The sequence below is a fragment of the Phacochoerus africanus genome, chromosome 7 (genome assembly GCF_016906955.1).
Source record: "Phacochoerus africanus isolate WHEZ1 chromosome 7, ROS_Pafr_v1, whole genome shotgun sequence".
NCBI classification, from domain to species: Eukaryota; Metazoa; Chordata; class Mammalia; order Artiodactyla; family Suidae; genus Phacochoerus; species Phacochoerus africanus.
Genome location: NC_062550.1, coordinates 68,894,614 through 68,914,214, shown reverse-complemented (window position 1 = coordinate 68,914,214; position 19,601 = coordinate 68,894,614). Strand labels below are relative to the sequence as shown.

The window sequence follows — 19,601 nt, the reverse complement described above, 5'->3', positions numbered from 1 at the left end:
GAATGTCCTATTTTTAAAAGGTGGAAGGCAGTATGTGGGGTGGAGGTTATACTAATAAATTTTTGGCATGAAAAAAAAAAAAAAAGGAGACCTTCTCTTATTTCCTCAGGCTAAAGGAAAACCAAGAATCTGCAAACTCACGGTCATCCCAAAGGGATGCGAAGGTCTTCAGGAGGGAAGAGATGTTTTCAGAGGGTCCCTGAGCAGATGCCCGGCTGGTGGTGTGGAGTGGACAGCAGTGTCCTGAGCCATCCATCCTTTATTGCCCTAGACTCCCGGGAACTCCCTAGAGCACTCTGCGGCTGGATGCGCCCTTTCCCCCAGGAGGTGGTGCTGACCTCCAAGGCCTCCAGAACCATGGCAAGCTGGGATTCTTTCTGCCATCTGGTATACCTTCATTGAGTACCTGCTCTGCTCCAAGAAGCACTCATCACTAAGAATTTAAAGAATTCAAAGATGAATAAGAACATTTTGCATGTTACAAGTGTCTTAGCTTGCGAAGGTTGACATAAACAAAATGGCACGGAGTTGGGGTGGGGGTGGGGGGCTGTGTTTCAACAACAGAATTTTCTCACGGTTCTGGAGGCTAGAGTTCCAAGATCAAAGTGTCAGCAGGGCTGGTTTCTTCTGAGGCCTCTCTCCTTGGCTTGCAGACGGCCACCTTCTGGCTGTGTCCTCACATGGCCTTTCCTCTGTGCATGTACATCCCTGGCGTTTATGTGTGCCCAAATTTCTCTTCTTATAAGGACACCAGGCAGATTGCATTGGGGTCTACCTTGGCAGCCTCATTTTAACTTAATCACCTCTTTAAAGGCTTGGTCTCCAAATACAATCACATTCTGAAGGATTGGGAGTTGGGGCTTCAACACAGGAATTTCAGAGAGACTCAATTCAGCTCGTAGTAGCCAAGCAGCTCCCTATACTCACAACAGAACAGATGCATAAGCCAATTCACACGAGAAAGAAAGCTTCACTATTTGTAAAGGACCTATAATTTTTTTAAATTTTTTAAAATTTTTAATTTTTTTTTTTTTTAGGGCCATACCTGCAGCATATATATATAGAGGTTCCCAGGCTAGGAGTTAAATTAGAGCTGCAGCTGCCGGCCTACACCACAGCCACAGCAGTACAGGATCTGAGCCACATCTGTGAACTACACCACAGCTCACAGCAACGCCGGATCCCCGAGCTACCGAGCAAGGCTAGGAGTCAAACCCGAATCCGCATGGATACTAGTTGGATTCGTTTCCACTGTTCCACAACAGGAATTCCAAAAACCAATAGATTGAAGGCGTGTTCTGGTCAGAATAGGTCCTTCATACACGTTTGTGGAAATGAGCTCCTCTAAGTGTCTGGGGAAATCCTCTCAACTTCAGGCTCTGTTTCTTATTCTAGGAGAGGTTTAATATGTAAAGGTGATTCCAGGCAGAAGGCACAGAGGATGCAAATGCACAGTCATGAAAGATTTAGGGGTAGAGGGTGGTGTCTTATGGGAGAAGGTTAGGAGATGGAACAGGAAAGGTAGGTGAGCCCAGAAGGTAAGAGGTGGCGCCTGTGTGCCATGGATCCCGATTTTATCCTGAAGGCTCTACAGCAGGGTAGGTACTTGAGAAGGGAGGTTATTCTGACTTGATGACCTTAGTTGTTTTAGACATATTCCTGAGGCAGCAGGGTGGAGAATGGACCAGCATGGGAGCCGAGGTTGCCCTCACTGCAAAGATAGGGGATCTAGGCCAGGCTCTCTAAATCTCTCAGAACAGGCCAATGTCAGTGAGGTCAGATTTGGGGGGAGGTCAGATGTGGGGGAAGGTCTCTGGCCTACAGGCACCATGCCAATTGTTTCCCTTGTATCTGAGCCGAAGCCATGCTAAAGACACAAAGGAACGAGACCAGAGGCCCCCAAAAGTTCTAGGGAGCCTCCATGGCCATGTTAGCTATTGGATAATGAAATTACTTCTTGGAAAAGTGAAATATAGTTCCTCTTTCCCATCAATAGTATTTTTGCAAGAGAAGCCTATACCTTCTGCTGGCCCCCTCGTGTGTCCAACTCTAAATGTCAAGGCCAAGCCCTGTAAATGGTGCCAGAGACCCTCCATCCGAGAGGTGACTCAGGCAGGTCCACCTGCTGGACCAAATGAGGTTTCTCCATCGCTGGGATCAAAAACTTGCCTCCTGTGAGTGCGAGAGTAGAGATTTTCCTATTTCAAAAAGGCTGTGTGACTTGATGGGTTTTTGTTTTTGTTTTGGTATAGCTCTTTATTCCTTCTCAGCATTTGTCAAGGATTTTGTATATGTTGCACTAATGACAGATGCTGGTGGTACAGAGAGGACTGTGACCCAATCCAGAGAGGTTTTGTGCTGTCTGACAGGGACCAGGCAGATACAAAGGGATGAATTAAAATGCCAGATACCTTATCTGAATAATAAGCTAAAGGGACCACAGAGGAAGAGCCAGACCTGACCTGAGTGACTGCAGTCCTTGGGCAGAGTATCCCAAGTGATACCTGGTACAATGATTTACCAAGATACTGGGGCCACATGTGTGGTTCATCGGCCTATATGGGTACCAGGAATTCCTACACTAATTAATGAACTTTTAAAGACCTATTTAAATCTAAGAATGGTTCTATTCTAATCCTATCCTAATATTTCAGCTCAATTACTTAAACTAACCATTCACCAAACGATATAGAAAAACGTGTAACTGACAGTCCACTGGTCACTCAGTATTAATGAACTCTTATCTTAAATGTACTGGAGTTGAATACTGCAGAGGGACAGAAAGGGCAGAGAGGGAAACAAGTGACGGAGTGAGCCTCTGGTGACCGTCAGGCATTATGCTGGGAATTGGGCATGTATGATGTTATTTATTTTCAAAACGAAGGTGTTATTATTATCTCTGTTGTACAGGCCAAGAAACAAGTGACATACGTTGCTCAAGTTCGCAAAGACAGCAACAGGCGTTATCATTCCAAAGCCCATGGCCAATCCATCACTCCCTGGTACTCTGTTAACAGTGCATGGGATTTGTTTTATAAGGAGAGGAAGGGGAGAGGGAAAAGCCCTAAGGTAACATGAAGCAGCTGCCCACATATCCAGGTGGGAGGGGCATGGAGTGCAAATCCCAGCACAGCCTGATGTCTCCATCGGCGCAGGGGCAGAGCACATGTTCCACTGCCTCGAAGCACCCTCGGAAGTCTGTCCAGGCACAGCTGCATCTATGGTCTTCCTGGGTCAGCATTAAGGGCTGCTGGAGATACATGTGTTTTGAACATCTGTGTTCTACTATTTTTCAGGGGGATGGGCCTGTTAGGATTATCAAAATAAACATCCCTTTAAAAGAACTGTTGCATTTATATCTTTCTGTCATCATGAACATTCTCAGTGAATGGATACTAGATGGGCAGTGACTATTCTGTGTAGGGTGTGATGACTTTTTAGCATCAAACCAGGGTCCTTATTTTAGAGTAGGTTATGTGTCAAAGAACTTCAGAAATTGTACCAGTCCCACTGGTTAATATCTATCAAGGTTAGAGCTCATACAATCTGCCAGATGCTGATAAGAACTTGGTACATCATCGTACTAAAGCTTCACGACATGTCTGTAGCTGGGTAATATTATCATCCCGATTTAACAAATGAGACTATCGAAGCTCAGAAATGTCAAGTGAATCTCCCAAGGTCACACAGCAGTTAAATTCTTGAGCTGAGATTTGGCCCTATTCCTGCACTTGACCTACAGAGCCCAGCCCTTAACCACCGGCCTCTCTTCCCTATTTGATAAGCCATGATTCTGCCTTCCTTCCGGATGGTCTTTCAGACTGCAGACTAGGACTTTCTACCAGAATCCAGCTTCATCTCATGGGTATGAAATATACCCCACATTTATCTCTGAGTGATAAAGCACTTTGCCTCTAAAAGCTCTTTTGAGCTGCTGCTAGAATGCTTTTAAAAGCAACTATTCAATAGATTGGGAAATTTCAGTGGAGTTTATTTGTCGTCCAAATGGGCTGGTGCTCTGGACATAATCATGTACAAGATAAACTATCCAGTAGATGGAGTTCCCATTGTGGCTCAGTGGTTAACAAATCCGACTAGGAACCATGAGATGGCAGGTTCAATCCCTGGCCTCGCTCAGTGGGTTAAAGATCCAACGTTGCCTTCAGCTATGGTGTAGGTCAAAGACGCAGCTTGGATCCCGCAGTGCTGTGGCTCAGGCATACATGAGGCAACATACAGATTCGGCCTAATTCCTTGATGATCAGCCCAGCTTCTGTAGCATGTTTAGATCCTAGAGACTTCATCTAGTCTAAGAACACAAAGCCACTGATTTAATAGTCTTTTCTAGAATGTTCAATTTAATCTAGTGTCTTGAGTCATCTTTCTCTCCTACTTTTTTTTTTTCTTTCTTGGCTGCCTCACGGCATAAGGAGTTCCTGGGCCAGGGATTAGATCCAAGCCACAGTTGCCACCGAAGCCGCAGCTGTGGCAATGCTGGATCCTTAACCCACTGTGCCAGGCCAGGGATCAAACCTGCGTCCCAGTGCTCCCAAGACACCACCAATTCTGTTGCGCCACAACGGGGACTTTTTCTCTCCTATTTTGAAAATAAACACACTTGCTCATTTCCAGTGTCTGGTCCATTTTTCACGATCTTTCAAATATTATAAACTGTGTAACATCATAAATGTTAATTCACTTCACCTGTTAATAGGCAGTTGAGTGAAAAAAGAAAAAGATTTGAATTTAAAGTTGCTGAGTGTTCCCTTTTTGTCTCTCTGTCTCTTTCCCCATGGAGGCTGCAAATAGATTTGGAATCTATTTATCATCCCCCATATACACACACACGTGAAAACCTCTCCCATTAACTATTTATCAAGGAGAACAGAAAACTCTAGGTATCCAACCAAGACCCAGGATGAGGCATGGGAAAGATGTCTCATGCAGTCAGCGGGCCACATCATCTAGTCATGACGTGTTCCAAACATCCATCTTCTCAGAGCCTAACGCCGACTGGCAAATTAAAAAGGATCCTAAAATTTTATTTTTTTTAATTTTAATTTTTGGCTGCACCTGTGGCATGCGGAAGTTCCCGAGCCAGGGACTGAACCCACACCGTATCAGCAACCTGAGCCACTGCAGTGACAATGCTGGATCCTTAACCCACTGTGCTGCTAGAGAACTCCAGGTCATAAAATTTTAGAAACGGGGGAATTTGGGGGGGATAATGTAGCTTAGCCCCTCGTCTTGCAGATAAAAGTGAATTTCATGGGGTGGGGGCGTTAATGAGTACTACATGGTGTATTCAAGACAGAGGTTTATCACCTCTGTCTTCTGACTCCTAATCCCAGGCTCTTTCCATTATATGGGGTCACTTTTCTAAATCCTAAGTGGCATTTCAGAGGAAACAGTTACCAATGGTGTGACTGATTTTGGCAAAGCAGTAACAGAACTTTAAGCAAGTTTGTGAAAGGACCCTATAAGTAAGGAACCTCAAAGAGAAGTAAACGGGACTCTTGTAGGAATTCCTTAGAATGATCCTTGTACCCTACTCCCTGCCATCCCCACACCCCACACATCACCTCCCTTTTAGGAACCTGGAAATGTCCAATCATTTTTCTAAACTTACAGAACCGCTAAGGGATTTGAATCCAAACAGAGTGGCTCTGGAATTTGTGTCTTTTTTTTTTTTTGGCTTTGTCCATGGCATATGGAAGTTCCCCAGACCAGGGATCCCATCAGAGCTGCAACTCAGACCTACGCCACAGCTGCAGCAAAGCCAGATCCTTAACCCACTGCACCCACAGCAGGAACTCCTAGAATGTGTGTTCTTAACCATAGGACAAAACAATCTCTCCTGCTCACTCATGGTCCCTGGGGCTACACCAACCACGCGCCACCCCCGACCCCCCAAGAGGAGTAACTGCTTCCTTCCCGTAGAATGACCTTCCTTACATGAACCAGCTGATAAGTGCTAATGAGCACAAAGGGCTCCTCTTAATTTATACTTTCTGACCGAGGTCTTTGGGAGATGATGTCTTTGCATGAACTTACTTAACAAGCACTTGGGAGTACCAGCCCCATGAGGGCTCCAAGAAACATTTTTTTTCAGGAGAGTTGCCCCTTGCCCGTTCATCACGAGCCTGGTGCCAGAAGAGTAACATCGCCCTGTGCCGGAGACACATAGCACTTTGAGATCGCTTCCTCCCTCCTCACCCCTCTACGGAAGGACGGGCCGCAGAGGAAATGCAGAGCCCATAACTTCGTGGTGCCCATATTCTGGGCACTGTGCCCAGGGCCTCATGCATGTCATCCTGCTTAATCGTTGTGACAGATGAGGAAACAGTTTGGCTTGGACCCTACGTTTTAACCTATGGCTTTCTTGTAAGAAAAAATAAAAATTCTACCAGAAAAAAAACATTCCCTTAGCAAAGAGAGATCCTTTTGCCGTCTTTAATACGAAGGAGAGAGAATGAAAACAGAACGATATGCAGGAAAAATAAAGATTCACTCAGGTGAGAATCTTAAGTGGTTATCGATAATGTTCTTGGAGAATAGAGTTGATCTAATCGATCCTCTCTCCAGAAAGGACCAATACTGTCTTTCCTACCCTGTCATCCAAAGAATCTATTTCGCTTTGGAAGCTGGCCTTTAACCTCTCCGTGATTAAAACTATTTTCCATTTCCTACTGAAACCTTGCCTTCTGCATGTTAAGTTAATTTTCCCTTGTCTTGCCAGTGGTGCACTATGGGAACAAAATAAAGAAAACCATTCTTCTTGGAATAAGTTAAGTAGGAGGTCCCGTTGTGGCTCAGTGGAAAGGAATCCGACTAGGAACCATGAGGTTGCAGGTTCCATCCCTGGCCTCGCTCGGTGGGGAAAGGATCTGGCGTTGCTGTGAGCTGTGGTGGAGGCCAGCAGCTGTAGCTCCAATTAGACCCCTAGCCTAGGAACCTCCATATGCCATGAGCGCGGCCCTAAAAAGCAAAAAAAAACAAAAACAAAAACAAAAAAAAGTAAACAAGAATAAGTTAAGTCAATAGCGAAATAGGGGAAAGATGAAAAGGTCAGAAATTAGAGAGAAGTGGGTCCAGAAGGAAAGCAGGAGTGCTATCTATACCCCAAGGGTTGTACAGACAGAGCAACAGCCTTGACATCAGGAGTTGGGGTTCCGCCCTTGCTGACAAGTCTCGTTTTCGTGTGTGGTCACGGGCAGGTCCTTTCGTCTTCCTTCAGTCTCCATGGATGTCTGCAAAACGCGAGCTTTCACTCAGGGAATCTCAGGCATCTTCTCATTCTGAAAGAACTGAAGTCGTTCAGGCATTGATTCTACGATGCAGCCCATCTGTTTTCCTGTGTGAGATGGGGAGTGTGGACCACTGATTCATACGGCAAGTCTCCTGCCGGTTAGGATTCCATCTCCGTCCTAACCACGGACTGCTAGGAAAAACAGCCTTTGAGGTTTATGAAGATCCACGTAGAGAAGGCAATTTCCAGCTTCGTTGTGTATCTCTTGTATGAACTATATTTTGAAGCGGTCCATAGCGTCTGCAGGGGGCAGGGGGGGTGGAGATGGATACAGGTGGAAAGATAATCGCTGTCATCAGTTGCAACGTTCTTCTTTCTATTTGCTCCATAGGAGCTAATTTCTAACTTTGGGACTCACCGTTGAAAACTTGTGGCAAAAGACCCCTGAGGCAGTGAGAGAAAGACCAGTGGAATTCGCTTATCCTTGTTTGGAGGCAGAGGGGCTGGACATGGCGGAGCAGTAAAATGTAAATCTGATGCCTCATGACTACTATCTTGGCAGCAGCTCGAGCTCTTAAAGCTCATTCACAGGCAGCTTTTGAATGCTAGCTTGCCTGCTGAGTCTGAGCTCTAAGTGGCATTCAAGTCTGGGTCTAAACCAAAGGAGGCGACGTCGGCATGAGTGTACATTTGTGACTGGATGGGATTCAAGTGAAACATATGTAACGATACTTCAATAGCCCATAATCTTCTAATCCAGCCTTCCATAGTTGTGGAGCGGGCATTTACAGACTTATTACTTATTTGAGACTCAAAGCTCTACTTTTGTCCTGTATCTCTTGATGCTGCCAACACAAGTAGTTTGGATTAGAGGCTTTTTAGTCTTTGGAGCAAAGCCAATGGCCTGCCCCCTTAGAAGAATGTCTCAGTAAGCCAGCATTGCATGGTTTTGTCCTGCCTACTTGTGGGACCTCTCTCACCCAAAGCTGGCATGTGACTATACAGGCTGTGTCCTGGCCAAGAAGCCAGCTGAGATGCGAGGATGCTGAAATCAGTCTTCCTTCTATGTTCCCAGCCACTGTTCTGGGGTGAGTTACCTCCCATTTCTACAAAGGCTCATGAAGGGCCCATAGGTGGGCTTGATCCTACTTTATCCTATCATCCATCTCTTGCCTTCTGGCACTACCGTAGGACAACCTTGACCCCGAGAGAACTGACTCTAGATACTGCACCCTTGCTACTGCTGGTCTTACCCTGGACCAGGGACAGGAGACCTAACTCACATCCAGGCTCCTCTGAGTGATCTTAGGCAAGTGGCTTGCCCCCTCATAGGCCCAGTTCCTCATCCATAAAAAAAAAAACAAAAAAAAAACCCACCTTCTCAAGGTTGGAAGGTGTAGCGGGAACAAAAAGTTAGGCTTCAATCCTCTGTTTTGCAACTCTTTTACCACCTAGGTATCCTTGAACAAGTTATTCCTTATGTCTGAATACTTTAAATCAATAAAGTAGAGATAATAATAGTACCTTCCTATATATTCTTTAATCCTTAGAAAACCCCTACCAGTTGGTACTATTATTATCTCCACTTACTAGATTTTAAAAAAAGAAGTCTGGGAGTTCCCGTTGTGGTGCAGGGGAAATGAATCTGACTGGGAACCATGAGGTTGTGGGTTTGACCCCTGGCCTCGCTCAGTGGGTTACGGATCTGGCATTGCCATGGGCTGTGGTGTAGGTTGCAGATGTGGCTCAGATCCCACGTTGCTATAGCTCCGATTCAATCCCTAGCCTGGGAACCTCCATATGCTGCAGGTGCGGCCCTAAAAAAATTTTAAAAAAATAAAAATAAAAAATGAAGTCTGGGAGGGGATAAGTAACTTGTTTAAGATCCTGGAGGAGCTCAGACATGAGCAAGGTTTTCCATCTCCTTCTCCAGTGCTAGGAGATATATATATACCTGTGTGTGTGTGTGTGTGTGTGTGTGTGTGTGTGTACGTGTATATAACATAAAAACATATATTATACATATATAATATATAAATATATTCTGGTACATATACAAACACACATATATACATATACATATGTGTATATACACACATCCACTCTCAAAGTACCTAAAACAGTACCCAGCATATAATGATGATATTATGAACGGTACCTGGTACCCAGTAAGCACTCAATAAATGTTACCTACTGTTACTATGATGCTGGTGATGAGGAGGATGACAGTCTGTAAAGCAGGTTCCCACCTGCTAACATTCCTTCCTGTGCTGGGAGTTTATGGTCTTACAGGACCCCAGTGCAAGTACTCTGCGCCTGGAGCATTACTCGCATTCTGAATGGGGGTCTGGAGACAGCCCATTCTCGGGCGGGCACGGGAGCAGGACTGTCCATGAACGGACTGGTAAACGTAGCAAAGCACCCGATGGGTGGCCGCATGGGTGTGTGTGACTGCACATGTTTGTGCGTGTTGGGGACAGAAGTGATATGTAAGCTTATTTCCACTTGAACTCAGCTTGCCTTGGCCAGTGAGAACTGCGAACATTTCTTACTCATGGGAACTCTGGGCCACAGTCTTTCCTGGACACAGGGATTCAATCCCTGTCCTTGGTGTCCCTAGCCTGCTGGAGGAAAGAAGGTTTTCAAGGGTAACTATAGGATGAACCTTCCTGGGCCTTGTCCGCCCCCCGCCTCCCGCCCCTGCTGGGCACACCTTGAGCCCATCCTTCCAGTGGTAAGTGGAGATTGGTCTTGGGGGCAGGAGACTGGATGAGGTGACATTTGCCAGATCCCTCAGCCTGGAATTCTGAAGAGAGCTGTGTAGGACAACAGTCAGAGGACACTGTATCGTGTGTCGATGTCATGTGTGTGGCCAGACCAGATGGGGCTCCTGATTAGGAGGAGTGAGGAGACCTGGGTTCCCGCCCTACTTAGCCTTACATCCTTAGGGAAGTTGCGCCTTTGGATTGCTATAGATTTACCTCCTAGACTTTCCCCGCCCCTTTCTACCCAGTAGGGTAATAAAGGAAGGGTGTGGCCAGAAGATTTGTCTAATCCCTAATCCCACCCCTAGTCCCCAGCCAGAGGTAAATCCCCAGATGCCTTCAACACCCACTGGGCGGGACTGTGCGATGGAAACAGCACTGGTTTTCTACTTGGCTTTTGAGCCAAGAACCTGCATCTTGTGCCCTTTTGCCAGCAAGCCACAGGAAGGGCGAAAGGCAAACTGCACCCTCCCCTGGAGTAATGGGTAGTGACACTCCACCCAGGAGACTCCACAGGGAAACTTGCCCAGCTGTGCACAGAGAAGCCACCTGGCTTGTACCCAGCCCCAGTCTCAGGGTCACTCAAATTCCAAAGGTGGAGGTGAGGTGAGCAGAGAATATAAAACTCCCAACTATATCTCCAATCAGTGCACTTCTGTGTTTTCTTATTTCTCTTCCCTGTTGTGCAAGAAAACGAGGTCAAGTCCCTTTTACACACAGTAGAATCAAGAAGTGGAAACATTCAGCAAAGTCCCCATGGTCGCAAAGCCAGGGACAAGGCTGCCTCCCCGCCCCTCCCCCCTTTCTCTGAGTCTCCAACTCACCAGATTCCCTGGATGGCACTGCCTTTGGGAATGACCCAAGGTTTTTACAGCCCAAGTGGAAGGCCAAGCTCCTCCCCCAACCTTCCTGGTCCTCCTAAGCAGTCACGTGTTCTTTAACATCCAGACCCTTCCCCAGACGCAGGAAGCCACTTTGAAAAGACCTGGAGGCTGGAAGCTTGGAAAACAGATGTGGACCCAGTCCATTCAAGCCTGGGTCCCAGCTTTCCCCTGAGGCTCACAGCCCAGCTCCAAGAGGCTCAGAGTCTATAAGATCACACTCATCTACATATCAGTTTTGTTTTTTTTTTTCCTTTTTAGGGCTGAACCCACAGCAATATGGATCTTCCCAGGCTGGTGTTGAATCAGAGCTGCAGCTGCCACAGCCATGCCAGATCCCAGCTTCGTCTGTGACCTACACCGAAGCTCACAGCAACACCAGATCCTTAACCCACTGAGCAAGGCCAGGGATCAAACCCCCATACTGAGCAAACCCAGGGATCAAACCTGCATCCTCATGGACGCCATGTCAGGTCCTTAACATGCTGAGCCACATCGGGAACTCCTGCATCTGCCAATTTTGAAACACCAATATCAACCCTGTTTTTCACTTTCAGCCTTTGGGGATGTCCACAGACACCTCGGAGCATTCAAGAAACAGCTGGCTGGTGAGTGGACACAGCGTGGCCAATGAATGGATACTCTCAGCATCTGTAACTCTGAAGTTAGACCATGAGATGCTGGCTCATGTGATGAAGGGGACAGCCTATCGAATATTTTATTGTCTGAAGATGGAATTAATGGCAGTGCCACAGCTACGTTGAACCCAGCTAATAAAGTTATGCTTTCTTATCCATGAAATATTTTGTTTATGTCACACGGGTCTAATTGAATGTTTTTTTTTTCCTCTTTCTTCACTTCCCCACCCCCACTCTCTCCCCTACCCCCTTTGTCTCCTGAGGCCTAGGCCCTCTGGAAATGCATTAGTTACCTAGGAAACCTTAATGTCATTTTTTTTTTATGAGCGGAGTTTGGTGCAACATAAAGCTAATTTATAGGGTGGTTAGGAATTCATGTCATGACTGGTGAAATCGGAGACTTTATTATGATTTCTGTATCCACCTGTGTGGTAGGAATACATACCTTCCCTCTATTATGATGGGTAATTTCTTGAAACATAATTATGAATCTGTTTGCTATTTCACAAAATGAGTTGATCCATTGTTGTTCAATGTAACTCATTTTATTGTTCAATGCAAGCTCAAGAACATAATTAGCAGTAACAACAAACCGAGAATGTACTAGGCAATCTGTTAAGAGTTAAAGGACATGGTGGAATTTCCTTGAAAATGATGAGGTGGCTTTGCCTTAGAGGCAAAGAATGAATAAGATGAGATTTTGAAATGCTTCAACACTGTCTTCCATCCTCACTGAGGTCCATATTAGGAAACCCTATAAATTCTAAATATGTCCACTACTTCATTCTGCTGCTTTCTGTCTTTGTCCAAAGGGGAAAATATAATCTCATGGAGTTACATGAATGAAATGTTTAAAGACAGCTTACAGATAATAAACAGGACAGTCTTTCTAAAGGCTGATTCCCCCACCAGCGGGGGAGCAGCGATTTCAGTGGACGCACCACTAGATCGGGAGTCAGGGCTTACATGGTGCCAGACACAGCACTGAGGGTTTTAAATAAATAAGTTCATATGACCCTCAAGCACTCCTAGGAGGTTGGCAGTGAGAAGTTCAGAACCTGTCCGAAGACACACAGCTGCTAAATGAAGAAAGCAGCATGAAACCCAGGTCTGTATGATTCCCCAATCCTCTCTTTCCATGAGTCCTAGCGCCTGATCTATTAATTTTTCTGTTTCCCTGAGGAAGTCACTGCTGGGCTGGAGCCCCAGTTTCCTCAACTATTAAATTCGAGGTGAGGACCCAGAGGACCCAGAATTTGACCTCTGGGATCCCTGGTGTCAGAGATCAGTGCTGATGACAGCAAAGCTGCACTTTTTCCAGATGACAGAAAAAGTCATCTTTAGGGAAGACCCAGGCTCGCTGACTAAACAGAACGTCACTCGCTTGCTGTGGACAACTGCACCCACTTTGAAAAAAAGAGTAATGCCTCACACAGGACTCTTTAGGGCCTTTGGGCGGGGCTGCTAATGGGCCTGAGGTTTGCGTGACTGTTGTTTAATAATGCTGTGGTTAGGATATAGGACATGTGCAGTAATGGGTGGGCAGCCAGGAATCTGCTGAGTGCCGGGGGTCAAGGTAGCTCAGTCTTCTCCCCCGACCCTTAAATGCCCCTAAATTCCCAGTCCTTGTGCAAACACCTATTGCATTCACTTAATTGTTTCAGAAGTATAGACCTGCAGGCTCCATTGGCTAATCAGCAAGCTGGGCAAGTGGGGGTGGGGATGGCCAGGGTAGGGCCCAAGAAAGGAGCTGCCTCCATTCTGCTGGAACTTTTCCACAGTGCCCCCCAGTAGCAGAAGATGCAACTTGCAAAGATTTAAGGATCAGCTAAGGTGTGGAGGAGAGCTTGGCCATCTCAAAAGCAGGGGAAATAGCAACCAAAAAAAAAAAAAAAAAAACAAAAAAACACGACAGATGACAAATCTTCAAGGCTAGCGAGCTGATCATGGGGAAAATCACCCCGCTTGTCTTTGCCACGTGTGGTCACAGAGGAAAGGGTCCTTGGAGGCCATTTGGCCCCATTCTCTCATTTCCTGGGTCGACATGTCACAGTGAATTAACCACAGGCAGCGATCGCACAAGGCTGCACGTCCAGCATGCCACCCCCAAAGCAAAGGCCACTTCACTGAAACATGGAGGCCATAAAAGCCGCCTTTTATAAGGGAAAGGCAAAGCTTCTTGCCAACATTTCCATTATGTTCCTATTCAGTGTTTCAACCACAGAGTGGTGCTATTGCAAAAGAGAAGGGTGGGCAAGAGGCAAGCTCTAGAAATTTGCTTTAGGACAGAGTTTTGAAAGGGACTTCCAAAGACTAGATCCAGTCCCAGCTCTCACAAACTGCTTTCAGGAGGAGGCCCTTACACCCAGATGCAGCAGGGAGAAAAGGAAAGCCCAGCGACCTAAAAATACAGTCAACAGATGGATGGCCAAGGCCAAGGCAGCGACCACCGCCAGTGAACTCAACTTGGACAAAAGGAATCTCCAAGGACCTCGTTCTGGATGGACTTGCCAGGACCCTGCACTGCCTATGAGGCTCGAACTCCCCAGCTTACTTTCCAGTCCTGTTCTGTGCTCTAGCTGTCCACAACTGCTCCAATCTGTCTCAATTTCGAAAAATGGATTTGCTTATAAGTCAGTGTCTCAGAGTTCCGAAATAATTCTGTATCACACACAATAATGTTTTACTCTAAAAAAATACACCTTGCCACTCCTTTTTCTGGCCACCCTATCCTGTGATCACTTTGTCTCTCTCTTGGAAGCCAGAAGAAGGACCTGAGACCATTTTTTAGATGGGGGGAGAGAACACTTTCCCAGGAACTAGAAAGGACAGCAATAAAGGCAAAGGCAGCTTGCCTGCTCAAGGAAGATGGCCTGAAAAGGGCCTTTCTCCTTTGGGAAAAAGCTAGAAAAGTGCTCACCTTCTGCCTCTGCTTCTCCCCTTTTCTTCCCTCCCTCAGCCCCTCCCTCCCTTCCTTCCCCCCTCCTCCTCCCTAAGGCGCAAGCATATTTGGCAAGATTAAGGTGTCACCTCTCATATTACAAGGCGTGTTGATTGCACGCAAAGACAGACCCACCGGCTCAAAACCCCCTCGAGTTGGGAAAAGGCACAAACGCTTCCTGGCATCTCCGAGGTCCTGGCAAAGTGAGGCAGCCAGTCAGCGCCGGGCATCTGCAGGACAAATTGGTCTTAAACCCACACTGCCTCGTCTTTTTCTTTTTTTATTTCTGATTTTTCAAATTTAAGTTTGCCCCTCTCCCTTCCCCTCCTCCCTCCAGACTGCGGGTGACCAAGGAGCTGCAGGCAGATCAGCCAGGACACGTTTTTAACCCATTCCTCGCTGCAGCGGGAGCCAGACACCTCTTTCCTTGCAATCTTGGGGTTACCGGAGGACCTGGAACTCCAGAGAAGAGCCCCTAGGACTTGGCCAGTGGAGCTGAATCTGGGGCCTGAATCCCGCCTTTGACAGCGCGGCAGCGGGGGGTGAGGGGTGCAAGTGCGGGAAGTGGGGGAGGGCAGGGAGGCGGGCCAGAGCGGAGGGAGAAAACCAGGACCCAGCAGAGCACGCCCAATCCCAACCTTCATGGTGCCGAGCTCCGGGCGGAGGGGACATCTTGACAGAATAACCTGCCCGGGAGGAGGAGGACCTGAACATTTTGGCACCAGGGAGGCGCTGAAGGAGGACCCTACTCTTCCCAGGGACCCCAGGAGGTATCGTCCCTGGGCCTCAGGGGGCGCTTCGGGCCAATTTCGATGTGGCAGCCTCCAGCAGCCAGGATAATGATGAGGCAGGTACAACCTATCTGGTACGCAGCCCCTAGCCTCCCCAGCCCTTCCTGCCTCCCCTCAGACCCACAGCCTCCCTCTGCTCGGCCTGATCTGGTAGGTGCAGTGCCAGTACTTCTTGGTGTTTGACGGAGTTCTCAAACAAGTTAAAGGAAGCTGGACTTTTTGGACTTGGACCCCAGCAGAAATGTAGAGTGTGTTGCTTACTAGATGCCTGGCATGGCATGGGGGTGGGGGGAGAAGTGATGCCTCGTCATTCCCCTCCCCCAACCAACCTCGCGCATTAGTCAAAAGGTCCTGGCAGGCGACGGGGTGAGAAGTGGCTGAGATGGCAAGGAGCAAGAAGTAGGGGGGCACAGAGGTCCCCCACGCCGGGATCCTGGGAGCGAGGGCAGGAGGGCAAAACTCTTCCGAGTCTCGGGATTTCTCACTGACCCCCTAAATGACATTTTCCCTTCACTTTCTTGATGGCAAATGGGCGAAAGCAAAGCAAGATGACAACTCGTTAAATTTAGAGAGATCAAGCTCCGCACAAGTGAGGTCTAATGGGTAACTAAAATTATCCCCAAATAATAAGTTTTGCCCCCTGCCACCTATCCGTTCCTTGAATAATCTGCGGGTGGGGAAGTGGGAGTGAGCGCTAAGAAAGTTTGATCTGTCGCTTGCCTGTCTGCTTCCCGCGCTGTCCCCAAGTGCAGACTGGTGGGTGCTGGGCAGGCGGGCGCTCGGCTGCAGGGCCCGCTCCTCATTTGGAAAGAAGGGCTTAGGAGAAGCTGGAGGCTGCGTGGAGTGGGAGGCTCCGATTCCTCACCCTCCCCTTCCGCGCTTAGGTTCCCGCGCGCGCGCGCACACACACAAACACAAACACACACACACACACGCCCCTTCCTGGGTCCCCCGAACCCCTACTCCATACCTCTCTGGCTTGATCACCCTGTACCGTCTGCAGCGCCCTGGGTGCTGGTCCCACAGCGAGTACGCTCGGGAGCAGGCGTCCGGCCCTGGGGCGCGCTCGCTCGGTGGGGAGGGAGAAAGTCTAAGGGGTGGGCTCGGTAGGGGGTGGGGAGAGATCTGGAGCTGAAGAAAGGTCGAAGTCTCGGGAGAGTTTGCACTTTAGACCCAAGCCGCCTGAGGAAAGAGGCAAGAAAGACCCCTTTCCTTTGTAAAGAAAAACCTTAAATGAAATACAAAAAAAAAAAATTAAAAAATTTCTTAAGAAAAAGAACAAACGAGACCGGCTGAAGGCAGGAACTTGTAAAGTGCAGTGAAAAGTTGAATATGTCCTTTCTTCCTGGCTCTCTAAAGGGGAGACCAAGGGGGCAAACTGAAGCATACTACCAGCTTGGAAGTTGGGGGTATTTTTCTTTAAGAGAGGCTAAGGGAAATGACCCCGTTCCCGTCACCGGCCCCCCGACTCCAGCTGGAGGGGCGCTGGGGCGCAGGCATGCGCGCCGCGCCGGGCGCGGGGGCGGGCGGCGCGGCGAGGAAAGGGTTAAGGCGCTGAGCGCGGAGCCATCTGGCCGGGTTGGCTGGTTATAACCGCGCAGATTATGTTCACGGGACTCAGAGTTGAAGGCTCCTCTCCCTACCGAGCAGCTCCGCGCGCGGCCCCCGAGAGAGCCCGGCGCAACTACTTTCTCCCCTTTCCTTTCTTTCTCCTCATTTTGTCCCCTGCTGGGTGGTGGCGGCGGCGGGGTGGGGGAGATTTTGAATGACCGAGCTCGCGTCCACCTTTCTCTTCATGTCGACGTCCCTGGAAACAGTCACACGGATGCCATGGTTACTTCTGTCACGGTAAGGGCAGGCAGGCACGCTGGGTGGGCAGGTTCGGGGCTTGGGGGGCCTGGTGGGGGGAATGGCTGGGGGACCGGAGCTGGGCATAGGCTCCGCACCCCGCCCCCACCCCAGCGCGCAGCGCTCCCGCACTTTCACCGGCTAGTGCCTTGTAGAAGTTTGCGCCGGGATCTGCCCAGGCCAAGGCGCAACCACAGCCACCCCCTCCGCGCGCGCGCACACACGGACACTCCTCCCCACCTCCTCTCTCCCGTCCCTCGGCTGCCGGAGAAACCGCCCAAAATCTGGGAAAGTGATCAGTTTAAGGGACCAGGGTTGGAAATGGGGGGCGGAGGCGAGGGAAAAGCGAGACTACGGAAGGGCAGGAAAGGGTTTCGGCAGAACCACCAGCCCCCCACCAGCACACCCGTCTGCTCCTGCAGAGAAGGCTCCAGGCACATCCCGTAACAAAAGGGGGTGGCAGGAGGACCCGAGGCGGAGGGGAGGCGTGGGTGCAGCCGCTTCTCCCCGCACGAGTCCCCGGTGTCTCCGGATCGTTCTGCGCCGAGCTCTCCGCTCGCCGCCGCCGCCGCCGCCGCCCCCCACCCCACCCCCACCCGCCGCCCCAGGCCGGCCGTGGGCTGGGGGAGGGGACGCGGAGCTACGGACCTGGAGAGTCGCTTGCCAGTCTAGGGGTTGAGACTCCTGGAGCTGCGCGGCTACCTGCTGGAGTCCCTCTGCCTCCGCTCAAAGCTTTCTCGGAAAACTCCCACCCACCCTGGATTCGTCCCACCCGGCGGCAACCCCACCCTGGATCTCTGCGCAGATGTTGGAGCCGCGCTCGAGGCCCGCGCATCTGGGTCTCCGCCAAGGAGCCGCAGGCACCGGGATCGGGCGGCCCCTGGGGAGGTCCTCACGGTTCCCCTGGGCCAGCTCTAGGAATCGGAGGTGCGGGGAGGCTGGGAGACCCGAGGCCCCGCGCAACTAGGTCGGACTTCATCGCACCGACAAGGACCAAATTGCTCCGTCGCCCCCGAAGGAAATTTGGGACGCTCAGGAGTTGAAGGTTCGGGAAGAGGCGGGGGGCTCGGGGAGGGAAGGGGACTCTGCTTGTCGCTTTCGGGCGCGAGGGTTGCGGGGCGAGGAGGCGCTGCCTCTCTGGGAGAGTTTGGCTGCTGCGTTCCTCAAAGGCGCGGAACGGAGACCCTCGCGCCACACCGGGTGAGGGCTACTGACTAGTATGGCTCTTTCTCTGTGCATCCTTGGCTGGGGATTCCAGGTGTGAGAAACACCGAACTAGACCTCCTGACCTCGACCTCAGGCGGCGCGCGGCAGGTTGAGAGTCTGAGTGCCGGCAGCTGCCTGGACGCTGCCTCAGCCCTGGGCTCAGGGATGGAGAGCTGGCAACTGCGCGCCGTGGACTTGTTTATGTGCGCCAAGAGCAGGGGGCGGGAGCTGGGCGGGGGAGGGCTAAAAGGGGTGGGTGTCAGCGGGACTCGGGCGCTTACAGCCTGTGCTGGGAGACTGAAGAGATGCACTCTCTCTACAGAACGTAGAGCCAGAGACACATCTAAACCCTCTGCCCCAAATGTCAGGATGGAGAAAGTTGTAAGGAGAGGGAACTTTTTGGTCGGTTCTCTTTTCTCTGCGCTCAGAAATTCTCCAGCCTCCTCAGCCGGCCTCCTTCCCGCCCCCGACACAAAGAAAGTGGAAGGGTGGGATTCAGGGGCTAAAAATTCAGCCACCTCTGCCTTGGGCTCAAAAGCTCAGATCTGGGTATGCTGATGAGAGAGGGTGGAGATGAAAAGAAAGCCGGCTCTGAACAGTGTCTGGGGAGAGCAGAACGTCTGCAGGGTTGCGGTAGGGAATGTGTACGGTTTTGTGCAGGAGAGGACTACTTTGTAGCTTGAAGTGGAGGCTTTGGCTCTGTGTGAATAGGGTCTGCAACCAGGGAGGGCAATCAGGTCCCCTGGGTGCTCCCTTTGGTGGGGAAGGAGGTTGTTTGGAAAGTGTCTGCATGAGGGTGTGTATCAGGGCAGCCAGAGAGCAGGAGTTTAGTCGGCTCAGTGTGCAGCGGAGGTGTGTGTTTCTGAGGCTCTCTCTTGCAAGGGCACGTGTGTGACTAGCAGCAGGTGAGAGCATGTGGGAACATAGGTGTAGCTAATGAGAAATCTGTGCCTGTGAAAGGTGTCAGAGCAGGAGAGGTACTGCGCCTTTGAGACAAATGGCTTGTGCATGCCTGCGCAGACACCCGGAGTGGGTGTGGCTTGAGGGGGGGCAGCTGTGTGTGGGAGCAAAGGTGGACCCTTGTGGAAGGTTGGGCGCCTGAGGAAACTGAAGGGGTGTTTTGGAGGGGGGGAAGCAGGAAGAGATTATCTGCAGAGAGCAGCCAGTGCACTGGATGTATGAGCCCTGGGAAGTTTGGCTGGAATGGCATTGGGGTCTATGGGGAACAGAGAATTGTGGGCTCAGAGGTGGGACATTTGCAGAAAAGGATGCTGGGGTGGTT

General features: G+C 49.8%; 1 protein-coding gene across 2 annotated transcripts in view; it reads left to right on the top strand.

Annotated features, from left to right (window-relative positions):
• The first annotated feature begins 16,862 nt into the window (after positions 1-16,862).
• NTF3 (neurotrophin 3) overlaps positions 16,863-19,601 on the top strand; it is a 71,468-nt gene continuing 68,729 nt past the window's right edge. The window contains exon 1 of one of the 2 annotated variants that reach the window (XM_047787772.1): positions 16,863-17,113. In XM_047787772.1, the coding sequence (XP_047643728.1) occupies positions 17,096-17,113 (18 nt within the window). In that variant the 5' untranslated portion in view covers positions 16,863-17,095. Of the gene's footprint in view, positions 17,114-17,354; positions 18,159-19,601 lie in introns of those variants that run through there. The other variant, XM_047787773.1, reaches the window with a different exon arrangement.